A 24,490-nucleotide genomic window follows, 5' to 3' on the forward strand; every position below is an offset into this window, starting at 1 on the left:
AAGGGGGCCCCTGTGTGTGTGAGACAGAGGGAAGCAAGATAGTGGATGTTTGCTTGTTATCATGAAGAATACTTGGCTCCTTCGATCTGAGTTGCATTGTTGGCTTGATTGGACTGAGGCCAGGTGTTAAGTATATCTGTGTGTGTGTGTCTAATGTATAACATGTATAAAATTACACATAAAAGTATACACATACATGTATTATAATTTTTCTTTTCTTTTTTAAAGTTTTGGTCCATGAGAAAGAAATCCAAAATTCACAGTTGGACAACCAAAATTCCACAAAATCATACAAGCTTTCAAGCTTCCCCTAATTCCTCATCAGGCTAGGTGGTACAAAAAAGCAGGAGACGGAAGAAACAAAGTCCCCCAAATTGGCCAGGTGTTATGGCTCTGAGTTCTGCAGTTTAGATAGACCCAGTCCCAAAATGGAGATTTGCAATCTGAGAGCACAATCCTCAAGGCTTCCGAGATTCCTATGCCATGCCAGGCTGAAGCCAACAGGGCAGGAGGAGCAGTGGGAGAGATCTTTGCCTCCCCTTCTTCTGTCTTTCCTGATTTTTGTTAGACAGGCTTTTGAGCCCATCGGGAGAGGGTACTTCAGAGGGCGAGGGAAGGAGGCTTTAGGAGGCTCAGGGTAACTCATATCCTGGCCTGTCTGGTCGCCTCCCCACCCACCAGAATGCCCCCTTTCCTCCTCCTCCGAGGTCGGCTTTCCAACCTCAGAGGGCAGCTGGCGTGGTTCTTTCCATACCAGCAATGCAGGGGAGGGGGTCTCTGCCCTCAAAAGGTTTCTTCCAAGCATTCCTATGGTCCCTAGGACATTCTCCCAGGGACCATAGGATTGCTGTCTGAATGAATTAGCAGTAGTGCACTACCTAACCTAAAATTAACATTCAGCTTTGTTAATGTAAAGACAGTCATGTTCCCCTGCACTTCTGCTCTATGCTGCCTCAGGAACCTGTGTGTGTTTGCCCAAAGCAAGAGGCAAATTAGAGTTACGGCCGGCCTTTTATGTTTTCGGAAATGGAGATCAGCCATCACTCCCGCTTCCCGAAATACGTTGCTAGGTGTAATCTGTTACCTGCAATACATACCAGAGTTTGCAACCATAGTTAGAAATAGGTTTGCTAACCATGGTTAGCATAAAGATTGCACTGCTGTCTGGCTTTACTCTGAGGTCTTGCTACAGAAGAACTGTGTTCCTATCTAATATTCTATGGGATTCACAAGATTTTATATTGTTACCCACCTCATGAGTCAGGATGATTAAGAAGTGGGGGTATAAATATTTTAAATAAAAGTAATAAACATTTTGCCTAGGCAGGACAGCTTGACATGTGCTGTTTTTTATGCCTGCTAGTTTTCTCTGTTGCTTCAGGAGCTTGGCATAGTCTGTTGTTGTCCTGATGTCCTCGCTGCACCCTCCTTGGCCTCAGAAACTTTCATGCCTTGCTACCTTCTGGAATGAACTGTGGGGCCAGCAGTTGTGCTAAGTTAGGGTCTATATTGTACGGCACTATTCTGAATAGTTTTATATCTCCTCTCTGGAGTCAATAAGCGTCGAATGTGCTCTCTCACTCAGCAAAGCAGTAGCTATAAAAGGACACGTCTGTCCTTGTGTTATTAACACTACACATCAGTGGAGAATAGCTCAGGAGTTGAAATGTGTGAAGGCTGCAGCATGTGCTGCTTTGGGTAACCATGATGCCATCCCAGGAGAAGTGGCATTCGAATGTGCCCAAAGTGTCAGAGTTATAAACACTTATGTCTTCTTTTTGCAGGAAACCCTTCTTCCTAGAAGGCCACGTGTATGTCTGGCATATTTGTCTAACCTTCCTTTAAAACGGTTGTTTTGAAACTGTGTTCCAGGAAGCCCTGCTCTTCTTTGGAAGCTTTTCAGCATTTCCTCAATAAGAAATAAGCAATAACAGCAGATACGCTTTCCCAAAAGAGGGCATGCTGATAATTCTCCATGCAATGTGCAGCTGTAAGGGAGTCTGGATGTGTTCTAGGGTCATGCTCTGTTCATGTGAGGCAACCGTGAGGATAGGCAGGACTTGTTAATACATGCCCTGTGCTCAGGGTATGCATCCCATAATCCTTTGCAACACATAGGGCAGGGGAGGACAACTTCTTTCAGTCCAAGTCGAATTCAATTTCAGAGAAGCTTTCAGGGCCACAATCCAGTGGTGGGTGGGGCTGAAAGCAAAGGGGGCGGGGCTGAAAGCAAAAGGGGCAGGCCAAGAAATTGAAAATTACCAGCCTATTTGAGCTTAAAGCTCTCACTGCCAGTAACTAAGCCTTAGGAGAGGCATTTCAACCTTTTAAAATGGGGGGGGGGACTGCACAAAAGCAGGGAAACAGCTGGGATTGGTGGTTGGGGGGAAACAGGGTGGGGCTATTTGGGGACCCCCAGGAGGGTAAGATTTGGCACCTGGGCCTGAGGTTCCCTCCCCGGCACAGGAATTCCCTAGTAGGCATGTAGGGATTCCTTAGCCAGCATGTTGATGTGGCAAGGGTCCCCTCAAGGAAGAAAGCTCTGAAAACCATTACTCTAAAACATACATCTTGCATGTTGAGAACTTCTCCATACAGTTAATTAATTTACGTAATCTCTGTTTATATGTATGGAAACATTTCAGGGCCTTTTATTGTTGCTGTTGCAGGTTCAGTTTTTTAAAAAAAATATCTGGGCAGGTATGGGAAGGAAAGAGGAACATCGTATGTAGAAGTGGGACTGATTGGGAAGTATAGGTGCATTCTGGGCTTCACATGTCCTGCCATTTTGGTTATTAGACACTCTACCCACTCCTTGCTGTGCCTTGAATAAGCCTTTTTCTTTGCTTCAATGAGGCCTAGAATGTTTTCTGCCTTAGTATCTGAATCAGTCACCAGATTCTGTGTGGCACAAATGTACTGTAAACTATCCCAGATTATGCTGGCTTGGAAGATGAAGTTTCCAAGGCCAGTGAAACAGTGCAGGCACAGCAAGGCTTACTTGTGATGGGTGAGTAATGTTTGCAGCATTAATCACTGCAGCAAAGGAATTCTGATAAATCATAACTAAGCACAGTGATGGGAATGAGCCTTGAGCATCCTAGTTGACTTCCTTCTGAATTATGAATGAAATGGTTAGGCAAAGCAAATACTCAGAGGGGTGATGATAAGCAGTCTCTAGCACAGAGCCTGTGTTTCTGTGTGTGTTTTTATTGGTATGTCTATAGGCTCACTCATCAAGAAGCGTGAGGGAAATCCTTATACCTGGAGCAGGGCATATCATTGTAAGAATCCTGGCTTTCATTTGAAAGAGGGGACGCTTCTAGCCTGTATGATTGCTAAGAAACTTTTGCAAGCACAGGCACAGTCTGATGAAGCCTTAAAAAAAAAAACACAGATTACAAAATTGTTTGTCTATCTACCCCAGGATTCTCTGTTCTGACTGGCAGGGGTTTCCAGGGTCTTGGGCAGAGCAAGGTCTTTCCCATCAACAGCCGCCCGAGAACCTTTATGGAAATTGGGACCTTCTGCATATCAAGCATAACACCGAGCTCGAGTCCATCCCCTTAAAGAACAGGGGTGAGCAAGGTGATGCCCACTACATCCCTGGGTGGGCTTGAGTCACCAATCTTTCAGTTAATTGCTGAACATGCTAGGCAGTGTTGGCACAGAGATGAGGCAGGGGGTGAGACTGGGTTGGCTTCTTGTGGCTGCGCATTGTGATTGTAAATCATCCCATGTAGCTCCTTCTTGACTGCTGTTTTCTGCCATCTAAGCCTTCCTGGAGTACCAGTCCAGTTCTCTGGGGATCCCAGATGACCACACACCCTTCCCCTGGTAACCAATCGTTTGGTGGTTTCCCAGTTTTTCCCCCATTCTAACTGGTGGAAATGACTTTCATGACTCTTAGTTACTGGCAGTAGGGGCTTTGAACAAAAATGTGCTGTTATTTTTGACATGCCCCCTTTGCCTTTGGCCCCACCTACCATTGGAATTTGGCCCTCAGGCTGAAAGAGGTTCAATACCCCAGATCTAAGCCAGATTAGAGAGTGGCGGTTGGAACATCTTCAGGATTGGGGGAAGCACCTTTACTCCCCCAGTGCCTCTTGTGTCTGCCACCAGAAGCCAGAACTGCAAGGGGTGGTGGCAGCAAACTGGGTTGAGAAAGGGTCTGAAGTTGTGTCCTGCTTGTCGGTTCCCAGTTGACAGCTGGTTGGCCACTCTGTGAACATAATTTATTTTTATTTATTTCATATCTAGTCCAGAATGCTGGACTAGATGGACCCTTGGTCTGATCCAGCAGGGCGCTTCTTATGTTCTTAAAATCTGGCTGCACTGACAGCTGTTCCCAGGCCAGGGCCATCATCCTCTCTGACACCTGCTGTGTCCCAAAGATTCAGAAGCAGAATAGCAGTTGGAACACCTGAGGACCGCAGGAGGCTTGTTAACTCATGTGCTGTTTGCATCTCTCACCAAGAGCCAAATGCAGCCATTTCCTCTGAAATCTGCCATAGCCCAGCAGTTCAGATGCAGAGTAGCAGCTCAAAATCTTGAGGTGTGGGGAAGAACTTGTATACACATTTGCCCCTCTCTTAGAACTTACTTTGTATTGTAAATGTATCGTAAGCTGCCTCAAGAACTTTGGCAAGTAAGCAGGGTATAAATCGGGTGGAGAACCTCAGGCTGGGGCTAAATCTGACACTCATGGGGTCCCTAGACGGCCATGCCCGTTTCTTCCGTCCGCCAATCATAGGGGGTGTTTCCAGCTTGTGGTCATTTTTTCCCATTCTGAAGGGTTGAAATGCCTCTCCGAAGGCTTAGTTACTGGCAGTAACAGCTTTAAGCTACAAAGTGCTGGTGTTTCTGGTATAGTGTCACTGCCTACCACTGAAATGTGGCCCCTGAGATCCTCTCAGAAATTGAATTCAGCTTTTTGACTGAAAGTGGTTTCCCACTGCTGGTATAAAAACTCCAAATAAACAATAAATACGTTTCTATGCTCCTTAGTTTCCACCATTCACTGCTCCCAATCTGCCTGTCTCATACCAGTCTTGCCAAAATATTTGAAGTACCCTGAAATCTTGACTGCTGCATGAAGAACTGCAGAAATAAAATATACACACTCAGATTCATAACCTATTCTGAGCACAGAATTGGAGCATTCTTCATAGGAAATTTTATTTGTGTATGTTGACCGTGCGCAGGTGAGAATGCATTCTGCGTTCGGAATCTCATATACTTGGATGCAATTGTAGAAAAGCACCATTTTGCACATTACATGGGGCAAACCCAGTTTTTTCATAAGAGTGTGGCTTTAATAAGGAGCTGCAGCCAATTGTGGCTCCTAATTAATGTGCCTGTGTGATCAGCATGTTTGTTGCATTCACACGTTGCATTTTTAGGTCTACACTTAGTATGCCTTCAGTGTACACCTAAAAATGTAATGTGTAAAGTGGCCCTTAAAGCAACAGGGAAGAAACATTTTTTATTTTAAAAACCAAGTTTGGTTACATTTGCAGGTGACCTATATGCTTTTCTGACATTGATTTTTATTCATTGGATTTTTTATTTTAAAATATGTATATACTGCTTCCCATTAAAAAAAAAAACAGAGCAGTTTACAACAAATTATAAAATAATGCATTATTATAGAAGTACAACAACATGGACAGAGCAATCTTATTGTCCCTGGGTGAGTGTCCCAGAATGGCTCAGGAAACCTTTCCAAGGTCAGAGACAGCAGTCCAACCAAGGAAGGGGGCGTCAGAGAACCGACCCCAGACCCCTCCCCCTCACAGCCAGAACAAAAAGAACCTCTCTGGCTGCTTTTCCGAGGTCAGAAAAGCAACCTTAGAGGAGGAGGAAGAGAGAGGCGTTCCGGTAGGCAGGTTGGGGAGGAGACCAGAGAGGCCAGGTTATCCTGAACCTCCTAAAGCCTGTCCCTCCCCCTCTGAAGCACCCTTGCCAGATGGGCTGAAAAGCCTATCTTGCAAAAAACCAGAGATCAGAGGATGGAGAGGGGAAGATCATCTCTGCTGCTCCTCCCACCCTGCAAGCTTCAGACCGGCAAGGCCTAGGAAACTCAGAAGCCTCTGAATTTGGGGGCTTCCGAGCAGCAAAGGCACAGTTCATGGGATTGCGCCCTTGGACAAGTTAATGGTTGGGAAAAGCCAGGGTAAGCAAATTAGTTTTTAATCATCGCTGAAAGCACATGATAGTGGTGCCTCATGTATCGCAGAGGGGAGGTCATTCCAGAGGAAGGGTGCCACCACAGAGAAGGCCCATTGCCGTGTTGCTGCCAGATGGGACCCCGCAGGATGTGGCATGGATAACAAGGCCTCCCCTGAAGATTGTAGTTGTCTATATAGGGGGAGACAATATTCCAGATATGTTTTGCATAATTGCAGCTCTGTGTTTTATATCCTGTCATTAGGTACGGTTGGTTGTGATTGATGGAGTCGCCTTTCCTTTCCGCCATGACTTTCAGGATCTCTCCCTGCGGACGCGGCTGTTGAACGGCCTGTCCCAGCAGCTGATCAGTATCGCAAATGATCACACATTAGCAGTGAGTTCTTTTGAGGGGGAAGGGTGGGCACAAGTCATGGCAGATGATGTAGCTTTGCCCACACATTACTAAGCGCTGGACAAACAGGTTAAGCTGCTGCTGCAGAATGAAACTACAGAAATGTGCTGTTATAAAATGAACTGCGAGATTCCTGGAATGTGAACTTCTAAACCCAATACTAGATTCCATGCTTGAATGATGTAATCTTTGAAATCACTCATGATCATAAACAGAGCACAAAATTTGGCTATCTGAGAATAGCTTTTCATTTCACATATCCAGAGTTCCCCCTTTTCTCCACTGTAGGAGGGGCTGAAAAAGAGATGCCTGTTTGGAGGGAGGTGAAGCAGCAATTTGAGGGGGCACTAGTTTTGCTGGTAGGTATGGGGACTCGGCCTGCATGCTCTCCTCGAAGTAGCGTGGCTCTTATGTGCTTAGTCCCCACCATGAAGAGGGCTGTGGGTCTTATAGCCACAAACGGTACCTTAGATACCCATCACAGAGCCACCTCAGCTGATCTCAAAGCATGAGAATGGAAGTGTGGGAGGTTACTCTTCCTCCCCTTTTGCAAACACCCACATATTTTAATGGGTTAAGAGTTTCCTGCCTTCACCTGGCCGTTGTGTTCTTAAAGAATTGACCCCCACGCTTCACAAAAGGGGCCAGCAGGTCATCAAGAGAAAAGCCACTTTACAGGCAGAGTCATCTGTAGGAGGTGCCTACAATCCTGCCTTGCTGATTCTCTGTTGCACCCTTTGACTTCTGCTTTGGAGGTGCTGCAGACAGAGCTAGCTTCACACCAGCAGAGGGCAAGCTTGCGCTACAGCTATTTATAGGAGGGCTTTTTTCAGCCCTACCACGTAGAGAAGGATTTGCTCAGGAATGACACTTGCGCAGGTTCTGGAATGGCGCTTGTCTGTCTGTCCATCTGTCTGTCTCTCTCTCTCTTCTGTTTCCAGGTAACCCAGCTCCTCCTTAAGCTTAAATTCTATGAGCATGCTGGGATTTATTTTTTATTGCTGTGCTGCTAAAAATAAAACCCATTCGTGACTTTTTACTCAGATAGTGTTGGGAAGGGAACATAAGAAGAGACTTTTGGATCAGGCTAAAGGTCCATCTGTTCCAGCATCCTGTTTCCCCACAGCAGCCAAATGGACGCCCCCAGGAAGCACACAAGCAGGACATGAGGGCAGTAATCCTTTCCCAATGTCATGTTCCAGCAACTGATATTCAGAGGTATGCTACTTCTTATACTGGAAGTAGCATACAGCCATCGTAAGTAGTTGCCATTGATAGCCTTATCCTCTGTCTAAGTTGGTGGCTGTCATCACATCTTGTGGAAGCAAATTCCATCATTTTAACTATGCACTGTGTGAACAGCTCCTGCCCTGAATCTCCCACCATTCAGCAGAGGCTGGTGGCTCTGATTTCAGTGGGGCTATGAATCCACTCTAGGTTTCAGTCAGAACCAGCCAGAACTCTAAAGTAACTATCCAAGGTGCTGAACCCCATCCCCAAAATAGGTTCAGCAGCTTGGATGGCTCCTTTAGAGTTTTGTCTGGTTCTGACTGAAACCTGGAGAGCATTTATAGCCTGACCGAAATCGGAGCCACCAGCCCCCACTGGCTTCATTGTATGAACCTTGATTCTAGTATTGTGAGAGAGGGAGTAAAACTTCTCTCTACCCGTTTTCTCCATGCCGTGCATAATTTTTTAAATAAATCTCTTATGTCTCCCCTTACACCAGCCTTCCCCAACCTGGTGTCCTTGAGATATGTTGGGATTACAACTCCCATAATTAATGCTGGCTGGGAATTATGGGAGTTGCAGTCCCAACACATCTCAAGGACACTAGGTTGAGGAAGGCTGCCATACCCTTCTTTCTCTAAACTAAAAAGCCCAAACATTATTACCTTTCCTTGCAGGGTAGTTCCTCCAGCTCCCTGATCATTTTGGATACCCATTCCTCCACAGTGAAACTGCGTTCTGTCTTGTAACACAGTTGTGGCATTCTCAAGTTGCACTTTGGCTGCTGAATCTGACAGACAGACCCACGCCATTCATTGCAACGGGCTTTGCTTCAAAGATGGGCAGAGAGCTAATCATAGAGTTATGAGCAATTGATAGATTTTGCCTAAGCTTTTTTGCTGTGGAACACCAACGCCTCCACTCCCATAAATCACTCCCAGGCATTTGATGGCATAGGATGGAATTTCTTAATTAGTGATTTTATCATGTCTTGACATTTTTAACTGTTTTAAATTGTTTTAAATCTTGTATGTTTTAATCCCTGCTGAAAGATGGTTTGAGTCTTTTTTTTCTTTGAAAGGTCTCTAATTTAATAAATAAGAATAAATTAAAGTTTTCAGTGAGTAGTTGATAGGTGTTGAATGATATCCCAAAGTAATTTAGTCTGGGGACAGAGAGAGGGTACATCATGATCTCCTAGTAGATATCTGGGTGATTTGCAGTGGATTATCGAGGGTTTCAGGCTCCCAGTTGTTTGAACAGTAGCCACAACAACAAAGGCTGCAATCCTATTCACACTTACCTGATCCATGTTGTACGTATCGGAGCTTCAGTATTCCCTAGCTGTAAAATGGAATCCTTAAGAGTAATGGCACAACTTGCTTAAGACTGCAAGCAAAAGCACCTTCTCTGCTATGGCTGGCTTTGCGCTATGCACTTTATCATTTGCCTTCAGCGTTCCTCACCTGTAAAATATTAGTATGAATTGGTTGCTTGACCAGGCCTTTGTACTGCTCTGCCGTTCATTCTTCAAGTTTCATGTTAGAATCCCCAGTCTGTAGTCACTTAAGATGTAAATTTTCACAGGTTGATTGGGTTCTAGTAAAAATCAAAGTGAAGAAGTCTGCCAGTGCCTGACCCAGGCTGGCTAGATGCCCTAGAGCTTCCCTCAAGGATGTCTGCGAAGCATCTTAATGAAAACTTCCTCCTTGATCCTTCAAACCTAGTGGTGCTGCTAATGTTCTCACTAGAACTCAGGAACGAATGTATTTTTTCCTCTTCCTCTGAAGCAGAAAGAGAAAAGAAACTCCATCAATCCAAATTTTCTTCATATACCAACAGTGCTTTTTTTCCCTTCAAATTTTCCTGCCTCTCTTCCCCCCATGCAACAGCACTGTGAATGTGCATCAATAGTACTCCCATTTAGCCAGATGTGTTGGGTTTTTCTCAGGAGCCATTTTTTCCTGCAAATATTCCTAGTCACTTTGGTATAGCAATACCATATCTGTCTGTGGCAGAGGTGAGAAACCTGTAGCCCACCAGATGTTACTGGACTCCAGCTCCCATTGGCCCAAGCCAACAGGGCCCATTGCCAGGGATGATAGGAGCTGTAGTCGAACAGCATCTGGAGGGTCACAGGTTCCCCAAACCTGATACAGTGTGTCTACACGGGAACATCCAACAGCTGAGTTTGTAGCTATAGCACTAAGCTCGAAATGCAGAAATCAAGGCCTTGTTCCCCAGCAAAAGCAGTTGTTTTATGGCTGCAAAGTATTACAGTGGGACCAACTCTCATTTTTTTCTACATGTCCTTCCTGTATTTGATGTGGATTCCTTCCCTTCTCTCCATACCCCCAATGCTTCTTTCAGGTAGTGTGGACCAATCAAATGACAACGAGAATTGGACAAGGTCATTCCACTTTGGTACCTGCTTTAGGTAAGTGTTTAGACTGCAAGCTGAATGATGTTTTTTTCTGTCTCAATGGTCCAGCTTTTTCTCTCAAGCCCTATAAAGCTTCTGGAGGGTCACCATGACACGTCTGTGTTGTTTCCCAGATGAGTCTCTCTGAAAACACTTGTGCGTAGAGAATTTCCTATATGAACCAGGAAGTCCATATCACCCTTCGTTCTCAGGGCTGATACTTGTGATCGCACTAGTTGCCATGATCATAGAAACTGCTACCAAGAAGCAGCAGGTTTACCTGTGGAGTTCCTAGTTCATATGGGACATTCTTGGTATGAAGGTGTCCCTGAGGATACCGAAGCCAAATTGACTGGCTATGAGACATCCCTAAGAAAGTGAAAGAATGGTTGGAAGTGAGGACAGTTTACACAGTTTCCCAACCTTGATTCCACTTCACCTCCCACCGAACCCAGCCAGCAGGGCCAATGATTACAGTTTATGAGAGTTGTAGCCCAACAACATCTTGGGACCTGAGATTGGGAAAGCTGGGCTACGGTCAAGGGAGGAAATTGTAGCCTTTGCTTCGCATGCAGAAGCCCTCAAGTTCAATCCCCAGCATCTCCAGTTAAAAACGATCAGGTAGTAGATGATAGGGAAAGACCTCCTGCCAGAGACCCTGGAGAGCTATTGCCTGTCAGAGTAGATGATACCGAACTAGATAGATAAATCTGGTTGGTACAAAGCAGTTTCCTGTGTGTGTATGCAGAGCTTCAGGGGAACAATGCACAGGAAACCAGCTCATATCAATGTTAACATTATAGCTCTCGAGTGTCTCTTAAGAAACTCACTGTAAAATGAAGTAATTAATGGCATTCAAGCCCCCCAGGTGAGAATTGTCTTTAATTGACACCATTTTTAGAGATGGTCGGTAACATTTTCATCAGAAGGAACTATAGTTAGCCTCGCTATCTCGTGCGTGGGTTTTTTTAATTAAATCATGTTCAATGTTAAGATGTGCTTGTAGGAATACTACATGCATGGGCAATTTGAAGATTGGGGCAGGATAATGGGATGTGTTCTTTCATTATTCTGGTCCTCTGTACAAGCTTTTAGAATACAGAAAGCCTGAACTTGCAAAGAGTGAGATTGTAGTATTTGGCATCTGTTATCAGCCAAAAGGAGGAACGTTGTGAAAGAGAAGAACAGGTCTGGGGGCAGGGGATTCAGTGAGCAATGTTGGGGAGAAGAAGAAGCTTCCATTGTTAATGCTCCTTGGAAAGTTCATCTCTTGCCTGTGGTTTTCGGCAGACTCTTTCAGATGTTTTCAAATTTGACACTACAGCTTGGAGAGCTACAAATGAGGCCTGCGAGCTATACAGTGCAGATCTGTGCATGTGTGTTCGAAAGTAATCCCCATTATTCCCAGGCAAATATGTTTTGGATTGCGCCTTTAATCAGTTTAATCAGCTAGAGGTTTAACTGATTAGCCTGAAGGTGCCAATGTTATTGGTGGCAGCAAATATTTAATGAGTGGGGCTTTAGAGTTAAGACAGCCTTCCTCACCCTGGTGCCCTCGAGATATTTTGGGCTACAACTCTCAGAATCCCTGACCATTGGCCATGGTGGCTGGGGCTGATGAATGCTGTAGTCCAAAACATCTAGAAGGCACTAGATTGGGGAAGGCTGAAAGGACACACATGTTTGCTTTTGAGGCTGTTAGTTCTGGTGTATTTCTGTCATAAGAGAATGAGAGAGAAAAACCCTAAAAAGTGCTCCTCTTACAGTGACCATGTGGTAATGTCAGGGCCCAGGACTGGGTGCACTCCAAGCCTGAGATTTCTAGTGGCAGCAACTTTGAGGAGACGTTGGAACCAGTTCCTGGACCGTCTCAAGTACAGCCCTGCACCTGGGATCCCACACCCTGTTCTCTTGATCCCCATGAGGCACTGCTGCCCTCTGATTCTGAGGAGTGGACCTCAAACTCCTCCAGTGGGCAAGGGAGCCCAGGGGGCATTCCCCAGCCAGCTCCACCCTCCACAGACCCTCACCACCTAGGAAAGGGGTGGGCAGAAAGTAGATCTCCAGATGTTTTGGACATCAGCGCCCCGTATTTCTGACGGTTGACCATGCTGGCTAGGGCTGCTGGAAGGTGGTCCAAAACATCTGGAGATCTACTTTCCACATTAACAACCAGAAGCCAGCAACTGCAGGAAAGGGTCCTGGCCCTTTAAAAAAACAGATACAGTGTGCGGGGTGGGAAGAGCTCCCAGAAGGATCCTCCTGGCCTGGCTATGAACCCCTGCCAGTTGCTCAAAGCCAGTGCTGGGTGACTTGCCAGTACTTCAGCTGCATGATTGCTCTCCGTGGTCCTGAAATCACTTTAAGTCCTGGGCAAGTAGCTGTGGTCCTGGCTGTGGTGCCAAAACATCCTCTTCCCATGTCACGCCGCCTTGCCTGAGCCATTGCCTGAGCCATTGCCTTCCCATGTCACGCCGCCTTGCCTGAGCCATTGCCTGGAACGGGCAACGGAATCCCAGATGGAGCAGGATAGGTAAAACGGGTGGAAGAGCCCATTTTTCCTCATGTGGGAAATTCCAAACAGGTTAAAATCTCAAGTAGCTACTCATCCAAATGAGTAGGATTTCCCCTCTCTTCCCTAACCCAGTTCCCTCACTGCTGATACAAGGCATTTATTCTGACTGCCACCACCAACAGGTGTAGCAGCTGTGAAGAACTTCCAGTTAAGTGGTCCTGTACATCTAGCCTTTTCATATGCGATTGTGGGTTACTCCCCTGGGATATCGTCCCTAAACTGACTGGACCAAAGAACCAGCACTTAGTTGTCACTCTTGTCTAAAATGATAACACAGAAGGGTTTTCTACAGATACACACACCCTTATTCTCCATTGGGGTGTAGTAATTAGGCATGAGCAGATAGTAGGAACCAAAAATATAAACCACACACGCTAAATTTGTCTTTAAAAATGATTTTAAAATTCCCTGAGTACATGCGTCTATCAAAAGCTAGAAAGTCTGTAAATAAAAGAATTCTGTTTCACAATCCTGTAAGCAAAGATGCAGAATAAAAGATAAATGAAGGCTCCTTTACTTGGTTGATATCCTTGCTAGAGCCCTTTGCTTGCTGTGCTTCCTCCTCACCTCCCACCCCTTAAAGTCATCCTTGTGAATTATGGAACAACACCCCATTACAGATTCTGGCATGGTTCCAGCCAGAAAAACATGTTGTATTTACTGTGGCACGAGTTTCGTTGACAGCAGCCATCTTCTTCAGATGCCGAATTTCCCTGGTGATCTTAAAATGAATTCCCTACTTTGATTAGAGTGGATCCAAATCCATTTTCCAAATGGGGAAAGATCTGACTTAAAACAGCTTTATGCTGACAACTGAATTGAAGGCTTTTAAAAAATGCTTCTTGCAGTTGGAAGCAAAGCATTCCTTCAGTTTCTGTGAATCACATAATGATTCCCTTGATTATTGGGGTGCGGGGAACTGTACAAACACAACGGTGTCCTTAATGTGTGTGTTCAGCAGTTCAGCCACTTGGCAGAGATGCAAGATAAATTGAACAAAATAGGAAGCATGTCCTTGGAGGATGTTGGATTTGAAATGTGCATGCAGATAAAAGCCCTTGCTTTCAAATGCTGACCTTTTGTCTTCTGTGCTGCCTTCCCTCTGCTGTGTACATGATTTTTGGCAGACAATCAGGCTACACAGCAAATTAAAGCTAATAGATTTAAGGGTCGGCAAGTGGCAGACAATGGGCTGACTCTGGCTCCCCGGGGGGTGCCATCTGGTCCCTGAGCTGCCAATTGTCGCTTTCTTCCATGTTCTTGGAACAGCCTGAGGGACGGAAAACAGACTTGAGTGAAAAAGTGAAGGATTTTCTCTTGTTGCTGTGTTCCTGGCTCTTTCTCCATTCTGGGGAATCTGGATGGGCAGGAGATTAAGAAAGGAGAGGAAACCATCCTTTATCTTCCACCCCACCCTTTCCAGCACCACAGGGATGTCAGGATTGAGCCCAGGGCCTCTGCAGTTTCTGATGATTCTGATTTTGATTCAGAGACTGAACTAGAAGAGTTAGTCCAGAGAGCAGGGGAGGAAGCTCCCTGAGAGTCTCCAGGAGTTGATGAAGAATCTTCCCAAGGCCTTGACAACTAGATGGCCCAGGCCAAGACACCGCTCCCCCGCAATGGGAAACCTAGTCCTTTCCAAGGAGGAGGGGCGTGATGTGGTGGACGCAAGGGCACGTCCTCAGTCAAAATGGGTGGAGTTAGGGAGTGGCTTGAGACGTTCTGCCAGAATAGCCTCTCACTGGAGCATACACAGTAGGGAGCCTCCCTAAGGGAGGGGCCTAAGCTGCTTCTCGAGTTTCTCTGTAGCTGCCTATCTTCAGTTGGGTGTCAACTATTTATTTATTTATTTATTTATTTCTATAGCGCCCAATAGCCGAAGCTCTCTGGGCGGTTCACAAAAATTAAAACCAAACAACACACAATAAAACAATTTAAAATATATAGAACATTAAAACCACAATATAACAATACAACCACAACTCCTCTATCTTGCAAAATCCTTCCCTAATAGAGAGCTCGGGATTAGCTGTTTAGGCACTGGGGAAGTCTCTGAGTTTCAGTGAAGTTGTATTGTAGAAAAGCTCGCCATTAGCCTAATAAAAGCTGTGACTAGTTTGAAGTTCGAGTCTCTGTCGTGTTGACTGTGTAGAGAGAGGGCTGTTCACTATGACAAGGGATGGGGAGGGGTGGTTAGGGCAGGAAGGGACGTAGCCTAGTGGTAGAGCACATGCTTGGCATGCAGAAGGTCCTAGGTTTGATTCTGGGCATCTCCGGATTGAGGCAGGAGTTTTTTCTGCCCTAAGCCAGGAGACCCGCTGCAGTCCTTGTCAACAATAATACTGGGCTGGATGGACCAGTGGTTTGATTGAGTATAAGACAGCTTCCTGTGTTCCTAGGTGCACAAGTAAGCCTTCTCGCATGTGGCTTGTTGATCGAGAGAACAGGCCACGATCCCTGTGGTCCAATAAACAGTTATGCTGCAAAGGACTTGTGCAAATCTTAAGAACGATGAAGACTGAGTTTCCGTCTAGGGAAGGGAGCATGCCCTTGTATCACGCTGTTGTGAACGGCAGCCATTTAAGAAACAAATCTCTGGTCAGAGGGCAAAAGCAAAGAGTAGGAAGGATTGTCTTGGGGAGCTGGCTTAGGTCTGATTTGCACCATATAAAATACCTAGAAGTGAGGTGGGGAGTTCTATGGGATTTTCAGAGGCAAGCTTGCCTTGGTGTGCCTCTGACGTAGCAGCTTGCTTAGGAATGTGCTACCAGCTTAACTGTTGTTAGTTTCCCACTGTTTATTTCATTAATTTATGGGCCTTTGGAAATGGATTCTTCAGCAAAGATTGTTCAAAACCCCTGAAAACCTAGCTGTTCTCGGTTCTGGGTTTTTGTTTTTAAAGAAAGCCTTTTACTGGACTCTCAACCTGCCTCCCATATCAGAGAACCTGAGTAGCCCGGGGTTCCAGTCCCCCTGAATTGAAGGTACTGCTGCTGAATGCCCGGTCAGTGAATGGGAAAACAACAGCCATCCAGGACTTGATCCTGGATAACTGTGTGGACCTGGCCAGTACCACAGAGACCTGGTTGGATGAGACCAGGAGAGTAAATTTCTCCCAGCTCTTACCACCTGGGTCTGTCGCAGCAGGCAAGATCTGGGGGGCAAGGAGGAAATCGATCATATATATCTGTGCCAACTTGGATGTAACTTTGGCTCCTGCTTGTCCAGTTAGAAGGGATACTTTTCAATTTGTACAGCCTGAGGAAGTAGACAGAATCCTTGGAGAGGAGAGGCCTACCCCTTCTGTGCTGGACCCTTGCCCTTCCTGTCTTATAAAAACAGCCAGTGTGGGGACTCGCAGAGTGGGTAAGAGCGATGGTGAATGCCTCTTCGTGGCAAGGTGTGATTCTGTCTTGCCTAAAAGAGGCGGTGGTGAGACCTTTGTTTAACAACACCTCCATGAACCGCACCGTATTAGACCATTTCCAGCCGGTCTCCAACATTCCATTCTTGGGCAAGGTACTAGAGCATATGGTAGCTTCTCAGCTGTAGGAATTTCTGGATGAGACAGATTATCTGGATCCATTTCAGTCTGGCTTCAGGCTTGGTTATGGGACAGAGACTGCTTTGGTTGCCATGGTGGATGAACTGGACAAGGGGATTGTGTTCCTGTTGATTCTGCTGGACCTCTTGGTGGGTTTCGATACCATCAGCCATAGTATCCTTCTGGGTGGTCTCTCCGAGATGGGACTGGGAGGCACAGTCCTGCCAGTGGCTCCAATTGAGGAGGGACAACTTACAGTGGCCCCAGTGAAGGAGGGGAGATTTCAGAAGGTGGTGCTGCGGGATTCGTGTTCGACACGATGGCTGCTGGCCTGTGGTGTCCCTCAGGGTTCCATCTTAACCCCCAAGCTCTTTAACATATATGCGATACCACTGGGAGAGATTTCTAATCCCGGCAAGGCAGAGGTGCTCCTGGTCATTCAAAAGGCACATCAGGGAATAGGGACTCGATCTGTGCTGGATGGGGTTATATTCACCCTGAAGACTAAAGCTTGCAGTTTGGGTGCACATTTAGACTCGACCTGAACCTGGATGCCCAGGTTCCGACAGTGGCTAGGAGTGCATTTGTGCAACTGAGGCTAGTGCACCTGTTCCTAGAGATATCTGATCAGGTCATGGTCACTCATGCCTTAATTGCATCACATTTGGACTATTGTAACGTGCTCCACAAGGGGATGCCGTAGAAGACTATTCAGAAACTTAATTGGTCCAGAATGCTGCAGCCTGACCTTTGACTGGGGCTGGTTACAGGGAGCACGCTACTCCCTTGTCACAGGTTACCAGTCTGTTTATGGGCAGAATTTAAAGTGCTGGTTATGACTTCTTGTTTATTCGTTCAGTCGCTTCCGACTCTTCATGACTTCATGGACCAGCCCACGCCAGAGCTTCCTGTCGGCTGTCGCCACCCCCAGCTCCCCCAAGGTTGAGTCCATCACCTCCAGAATGTCATCCATCCATCTTGCCCTTGGTCGGCCCCTCTTCCTTTGGCCTTCCACTTTCCCTAGCATCAGCATCTTCTCCAGGGTATCCTGTCTTCTCATGATGTGGCCAAAGTACTTCAGTTTTGCCTTTAATACCATTCCCTCAAGTGAGCAGTCTGGCTTTATTTCCTGGAGCATGGACTGGTTTGATCTTCTTGCAGTCCAAGGCACTCTCAGAATTTTCCTCCCAACACCACAATTCAAACGCATCTATCTTCCTTCGCTCAGCCTTCCTTATGGTCCAGCTCTCGCAGCCATAGGTTAATACAGGGAACTACGGGAAATACCATTGCTTATGGTATTATGACTTATACAGTTATGACTTATAAAGCTCTAAATGACTTGGGACTAGGCTATGTAAAAGACTGCCTTCTCCTATATTAATTAATTAATTTATTACATTTATATATTGCCCAATAGCCGAAGCTCTCTGGGTGGTTCACAAAAATTAAACATGAGCCTGCCCAGGCCTGAAGTTCTTCAGAGAGGCCCTTCCTTCAAGACTGCTGCCCTGAGAGGCATAGTTGGTGGCAATGCGAGAGAGGGCCTTCTCAGTGACAGCCCCCAGAGTCTGGAACTCCCTGCTGCGGGAGGCTAGTTTCCTTCCCTCTCTGCTGTCCTTCCACTGGCAGGCAAAGACTGTTTTATTCAAGAAGGCTTTTGGTGTGTAAGCAGGTCTGTTGGGTTGGATGCTGTTTTTATTCTGTTGTTGCTGTGTTTTGATTGTATTTTAATGCATCGTTTTATGATTATTTTATGATTGTAAGCTGCATTGAGTGCCATTTTTCTTGGTAGAAAGGTGGGGTACAAATAAAATAGATAAATTACAGTGCAATCCTTTGCATGCTTACTTAGAAATAAGTCCCTTTGAGTTCAGTGAGACATACTGCCAGTAAGGGTGTATAGGATGGCAGCCTTAGTTACTGTATAGGCAGGGAACTACTAGACATTGCAAGAACTAAGTTAGGGGCTTTGTTGAGAAGTATCTTTCACAATGCTGAGTTCCAAGCCAGATGATGCTAGGGACAGTTTCTACTTGGTATACTTAGTAATGAGGTGAGATATTAATCTCCCGCCAGTTTAATTTAGAAGCAATGCTTCATTTTTTTGCCATATAGTAAAAAAAAAGGCATCGTTCCCCCACACGCACACACACATAGAAAAATACGGTTTGAAATGGAAATGGCTTTCATTTGTATAATTCATACTCTAATCTCCGCTTCCAAATGTTAAATCTCATGCTAGCACAGTGAGGAGGACTGGCACGGTGCCTCCGGGTCTAGACATTTTAATTTTGAGGATTCTTCCATCGGAGTGATATTGCTTCTCCCTCTCTGTGTGCTAATGAAGAGGCGAGTGGGTGGAGCTGGAGGCACATCTGCTGGAGGCCGACAGATACACCAATTTTGTGACTCTGGAGCTGTCTGGAGACAAACTGGGGGCTTGCTCACAGCATTTCCCTTAAATGACTGCTTTAAAATTCAATCCATCTTCTGGCTACAGAGCTAGTGTCTAGAATGGGTTGAGAGACGGGCTAAATAAATCTGTCTGGAAATCAAATGACATGGTCAGACATGAGCTAATATAATTAGATTGCTTTCCTTCAAAAGCCACATGGGTTCCTCAAGTTTTTAAGGAAACCAGAGGTCAGCTGGAGCTGTTCAGCATTTTGTCTTGGACCTTGAATGCTCTTTTACCGCTTCCTGTTACAACGGGAGGAGCTGTAGCTCAGTGGTAGAGCACCTGGCTTTCATGTAGAAGGTCCCAGGTTTGATCCCCACCAGCAGCACTTGCACCATACAAACTACATGGTTAAAAAAATCAAGCGGTCTCCCAAAATGTATGTTTTGGCTAAAAGCTGGGTCCCAGGTCTGAAAAGGCTGAAGACCAATGGTCTGAAAGGCAACGTTCCAGGAAAAGCTATATCCAGGAGAGCCAGCGTGGTGTATTGGTGAGAGTGCTGGACTGGGAGCCGGGAGATCCGGGTTCTAGTCCCCACTCGGCCATGGAAGCTCACTGGGTGACTTTAGGCCAGTCACAGACTCTCAGCCCAACCTACCTCACAGGGTTGTCATTGTGAGGATAAAAGGGAGAGGAGGAGGAGGAGAATGTAAGCTGCCTTGGGTTCCTTGCAAGAGGAAAAAAGGCAGGATATAAATGCAATAAATAAATAAAATATTGCATTATATTCCTGAATGTATAGATCAGGCCTGAACAGTATAAAGGCAGTTGGAAAAGTGAGCCTTGTATGTAACCTCCATGGCACAGAACTGCTCTGTTGAGGCTGTGCACTGGGTGTTGTTGGGGGCGTTTAGGAGGAAGAAATGAACTATGCAGCTCTGTTCCCATGCTAGGGAAGATCAGCAGGAAAGGCCCTTCTGAAGACACCTTCGCTTGCAGAGAGGCCCATTCGTCAGGCACGTCGGAAAGGGTGTTCTCCCGTGTTGTTTCCAAACTCTGGAACACTTTGGAGTTGCGGCTAGTACCTATCCTCTCTGCATTCAGGAAGCGGGTCAAGACGCATATTTTTAACTTGGCTTTTTAAATCATTGTTATGGCTTTCAATGTTTTTATTTGATTATTGCTTTCGTGCTCCAAACTCTTTGTGAACTGCCTTGGTTGGTTTCAGGAAGATGGCAGAGAAAGGCAACAAATAAATAAATAGGAAGAGCTACCCTGGAGGCACAGTTTATTTGCCATCAGTGACCAGATGAAGGGTGATTTGCAAGCCTGGTTTAAATGGAATAAGCATTCTATTAAGAGAGACAATTTCTGTGGGGAAAATGGCACACTTGATGGAGATGTGCTAATAAGGATTATGATCCATTAGCGGGCATTTTCTTATGTAGACATCATCATCCTGATCCTCCCTTCTGCACAATTAGTTTCCAGTGCCTGCCTATTCAAAGTTTAGAGATTCCCTGATCTCCTCAGCTAAGAAATTCATGGCAGGAAATTGATCTAATACTGAATTCAAATGTTTTGTTACTGATTTACCTGTTCCACAGGGAAGTTCCACAGATCAGTTGTCTGACTTTTTTGTTTTGAGGGTTTGAAGCCTCTTGTTGAAAACTGTTTTAAAATATTACATTTATTGATGCTAAGGCATTTAAACAAGACAACAAACTTGTGATCTTTTTGTTATGTGTTTCTCTAGGAGAAAGCTGGGGTCATGCAGCTACTGTCCGTTTAATTCTGCACTGGGATAACAAACAGAGGTAAAAAAAATATAGATGAAACAAGTCAATGAATATCAGCTATGTGGGATTTGTCTGAGCCCCATCATTAAGTTCAAAGCTACATGTGATACTGGCAGATTTATGTCTTGAAACTCAAGTTTTGGTGAACTTTTCTACCAAGGCTTGGTTTCCGAGGCTTTGGGATCATTTATTAATGGACAGGCTTACCCACCAAATGAATGTTGCTAAAATGCATGCAAAACCTGAAACATTTTCTGCAGTTTGGTACCCATTTTTGTGATACGTTGCTCATACATCCCAGGCCTAAGCCCCTCCAGGTCATTATCATACTTTGCTAACCTACTAAGAGAAAATAATTTCTGCTTGAAGGTTTTGCAGTTCTGTACTCTGCATCCTAACTGAATTGGATCACATTTTATTGTTTTCTTTAACTTCTTCAGGCTGTGCTTAGCCCATGTTCATTATACTGAAAAAATGATATAAAAATAACATGGTTTTCAAAAAAAAACACCTCAGGTTTGCCCAGATCACATGTAAAGCAGAAGATGAGAGAGGGCAAAAGGCCATGGCTAAAAATACCCCAGACAGCAGCATATTTTAGCCTCAAGGTCTTACTGCCAATAGTTGAGTCTTAGGAGAGCCATTTCAACCTTTTAGAATGGGGGAAAGAACTCCAGAAAATCTGAGAAACCACTAAATGATTGGCAGTTGGGGGAAAGGAGGTAGGGCAGCCTTCCCCAGCCTGGTGCCTTCCAGGTTGGTGCTGGCTTGGGGATTCTGGGAGTTGTAGTCCAACACATCTGGAGGGTACCAGGTTAGGGAAGGCTGAGGTGGAGCCTTTTGGGGACCCCCAGGCTGAGGTTCTGCACCCCTGTGCTAAAGGCACATGTGGACAAGGAATGCTAAACTATCTTCCCTGCTGCTCATACCTCCTGCAGTTCTTTGCTCCGCCTCTGCCACCAGACACCAATAGTAGAAATAAGCCCAACTGAGAAATGAACCCAGGGCACTTTTATTTACTTAAAACATCTCATCACTTTCTCTTGACACAAAGTTTCTGGAACTGCTTCCGGTACACACACGCGCAAACACAGTGCTGCTATAAATTAGAAATTCACAAGTTATAACAGGCAGGAGCAGCGGTCTTATCAGCCCAATAAACTCCAAGTTAAAAACACAGATCTAAATGTTTTGGGGAAATAAAAAGGGGTTTCACCCAGTTTGTGTCATGCATTTTGTTACAGATGTGCTGTTTTCGATAGATTGGGGATGAGCAACTTGTGCATTTCTCCAGAGAGGTTTAAAAAAAAACAAAACAGGAGAATGGCACACAAGGAGGCAGTTAGAGTAGTAGATCTTGCCTACCTGTCCCCAGAGACAAGCCAGGAAAACACTGAGGTGTGCAGACACCATGGAAAAAGAAAATGTAGGTCAGATTTAGGAGCAGCATGGGGGAATAGATATCTTAAAGTAAATGAGTACTAGAACTGCACTAGAATGAAGTGGGTGTAATGTAATCCCCAGGAACAAGGCTTCACGAGCCTGTCTGCCTTTCTAGCTAAGCTAGTAATATCAGGCAGAAGACCTGGCTTTTAATAAGTAAAATTGTTTATCAACCCTTCTAATCATTCCCAATGTAAAGCCACAGAGGGAGAGAGAGAAATTACGAGAGAGAGAGAGAGAGAGAGAGAGAGAGAGGCAGTATTGATCGAGACAGTAATCTTCATTGATGTCATAGGGAGCCCAGATGGAAGAAGAGAGCATTCTAATCAAAGGCTGTAAACATAAAGTGAGATTTGCCTCTATAAGTTAGTGCAGACCATTCTGTAGCTCACACTCCCCTGTGCACTCTCGCTGTATACCTTGTATGGCAGCTGAAGTATTGGGTGAACTAGCCTGTTACTCCTTTTTTTTTTCTTCTTTACTCTATACCTACCTTTTACCCCTGTTCCCCCCCCCCCCCGGCGCTGGAAATGTGTCACCACTTAATTATAATGGGGGGGGTCTGTTGCCGTGAGAACAGGCCCCCGTTGAGTCGGAGGCACCCAGCGGAACTCCAGTCGAGAGCCTCTTTAAAAACATGGCTCAGGGTGTCTCAAGATTAAGGCTATTCTGTAAAGTGCAACCCACCAATTTAAATGTTCTAAGGAATTCCCTGTGCAGCTAATGTGAAGTGGTAATCTTCCTCAGGCGGTAATTACTTGCTTTCTAATAGAATGGCACCAAGGGGAAGGAGAGAGAGCCAAAGCCCTAAAAATAATTAACAGGAATCTTGGCAGGTTATCTCGAAGCAAGGCAGAATATTTTCCTGGGGATCGGCGAGGGCAGAAGCTTCTCTCTCTGCTGCAGGTTTCAGCAGACAGTTCTTGACTTCACACTCTGGACTGAAAGAAATGAAAACAGCTACTTATTTTAAAGTATTTGTATCTCACCTTTTCACTAAAGAAGTGTCCAAAGCACCTAGCAAAATACCAGTTTCTCTCTCCCTCTTCCTTCCTGCCCAGCGGGCTTCCATGGAAGCAGAAGATGGCTCTTGCCAGAGGTCTGAACTGATTGCAGGCCAATGGCTTATGAAATTAGGCCGAGAGCCACACGCGGCTGACCTCTGACTTAGCCCCTTCCTTCTTCAAACAGCTGTGTTCTCAGTCTGTCTTGCTGTTCATGTAAGGCCCACCTATCACAGGCTTCAAAATGTCTGCTATTAACTGCATAGATGGATTATTTCTAAAGCCTCGGCAATTTAAGACTGAATTGATCTAAAGGTTCCATTTCGCACACTTTGGGCACAATCCACTGGGAAGTTCTTCTGCGCACCTCACTAAAAGGAATGGGGGCTGTGCAAACTGCCTTGAGTGGTGATTGGCAGAAAGGCAGAATATAAAAGGAAATAATAACATTAATTGGTCATAGTATTCCTTTTGTGCTGCTCCTCATTGCTTTGGGACTTAACACAGGAGAACCTCCCAGATAGATTATGCCCCTTTGACTGACTGATCAGGATATTTAGCCATAAAATTACCGTCTGGTATGCGATGGTGTCATGCAAACACTATAAAATATTTATGAAGGTGTCATCTAAACACAAGAGCAATGTCACTGAAATGTAATCATTCATTCCAGGTTGGCCATATTGTACAAGTCGCCGAGTCAAAAGGAGTCAACTGTACCGTTTTGCATTACCGTAAGGATAGTTGAAGGGTGGGGAGCAGGGTGTGGGACATAGAAGTGAGTGGGGGTTGCTAATACCCAGAATAGCATTGCCACAACTTTGAACAGCCATGAGTCTTCAAGATGAGTCGGTGATATTGGCTCAGTAAAGATGACACACCACACCGTAGTTATGCCAACCACAGTTTAGAGCTGTGTCTTCTTCCATTGTTTGTTTTCTCTCAGTAAACCATGATTTAGAGCTGTTTGTCTGCTTTCGTTTTCTATCTGTTCTGTTCTCCCATTTCTACAGTGCAGTTTCCTCCAGGGGCCAGGGCTTCAACTGTTTGTAAATTCAGGCATCACACCAAACCATGGGTAGCATAAACCATGTATGTGCAAACCCAGTTAAAACCATGGTTTCTCATTCTGGCTTGCTGGATGATGGCAAACCTTGTTTGTTAGTTCAGATATCACACCAAGCTATAGTTAAGCTTCCTTAACTATTTTATTTATTTATTTATATTTTTTCATTTCTATACCGCCCAATAGCCGAAGCTCTCTGGGCGGTTCACAAAAATTAAAACCAAACAACACACAATAAAACAATTTAAAATATATAGAACATTAAAACCACAATATAACAATACAACCACAATAAAACCTAGCAGCAGTACAGGAGTTTAAAATACAGATTTAAAACAGCAAAGATAAAAATTTAAAATGCTAAAATGCCTGGGAAAATAAAAAGGTCTTCACCTGGCGCCGAAAGGAATACAATGTAGGCGC

The 24,490-nt window shown here is 45.2% G+C and overlaps 1 protein-coding gene across 3 annotated transcripts in view; it reads left to right on the forward strand.

The window, feature by feature from the left end:
- The window catches only part of RAD51C (RAD51 paralog C), a 39,973-nt gene that overhangs the window by 6,319 nt on the left and 9,164 nt on the right, over nt 1–24,490 (forward strand). The window contains exons 5-8 of one of the 3 annotated variants that reach the window (XM_084822929.1): nt 6,434–6,565; nt 10,184–10,250; nt 20,512–20,572; nt 23,675–23,735. In XM_084822929.1, the coding sequence (XP_084679055.1) occupies nt 6,434–6,565; nt 10,184–10,250; nt 20,512–20,572; nt 23,675–23,735 (321 nt within the window). The remainder of the gene's footprint in view (nt 1–6,433; nt 6,566–10,183; nt 10,251–20,511; nt 20,573–23,674; nt 23,736–24,490) is intronic. The other 2 variants (XM_084822930.1, XM_084822931.1) reach the window with 2 other exon arrangements.

The sequence above is a fragment of the Heloderma suspectum genome, chromosome 16 (genome assembly GCF_057233095.1).
Source record: "Heloderma suspectum isolate Gila_16-S chromosome 16, 16-S_ref, whole genome shotgun sequence".
Taxonomy (NCBI): domain Eukaryota; kingdom Metazoa; phylum Chordata; class Lepidosauria; order Squamata; family Helodermatidae; genus Heloderma; species Heloderma suspectum.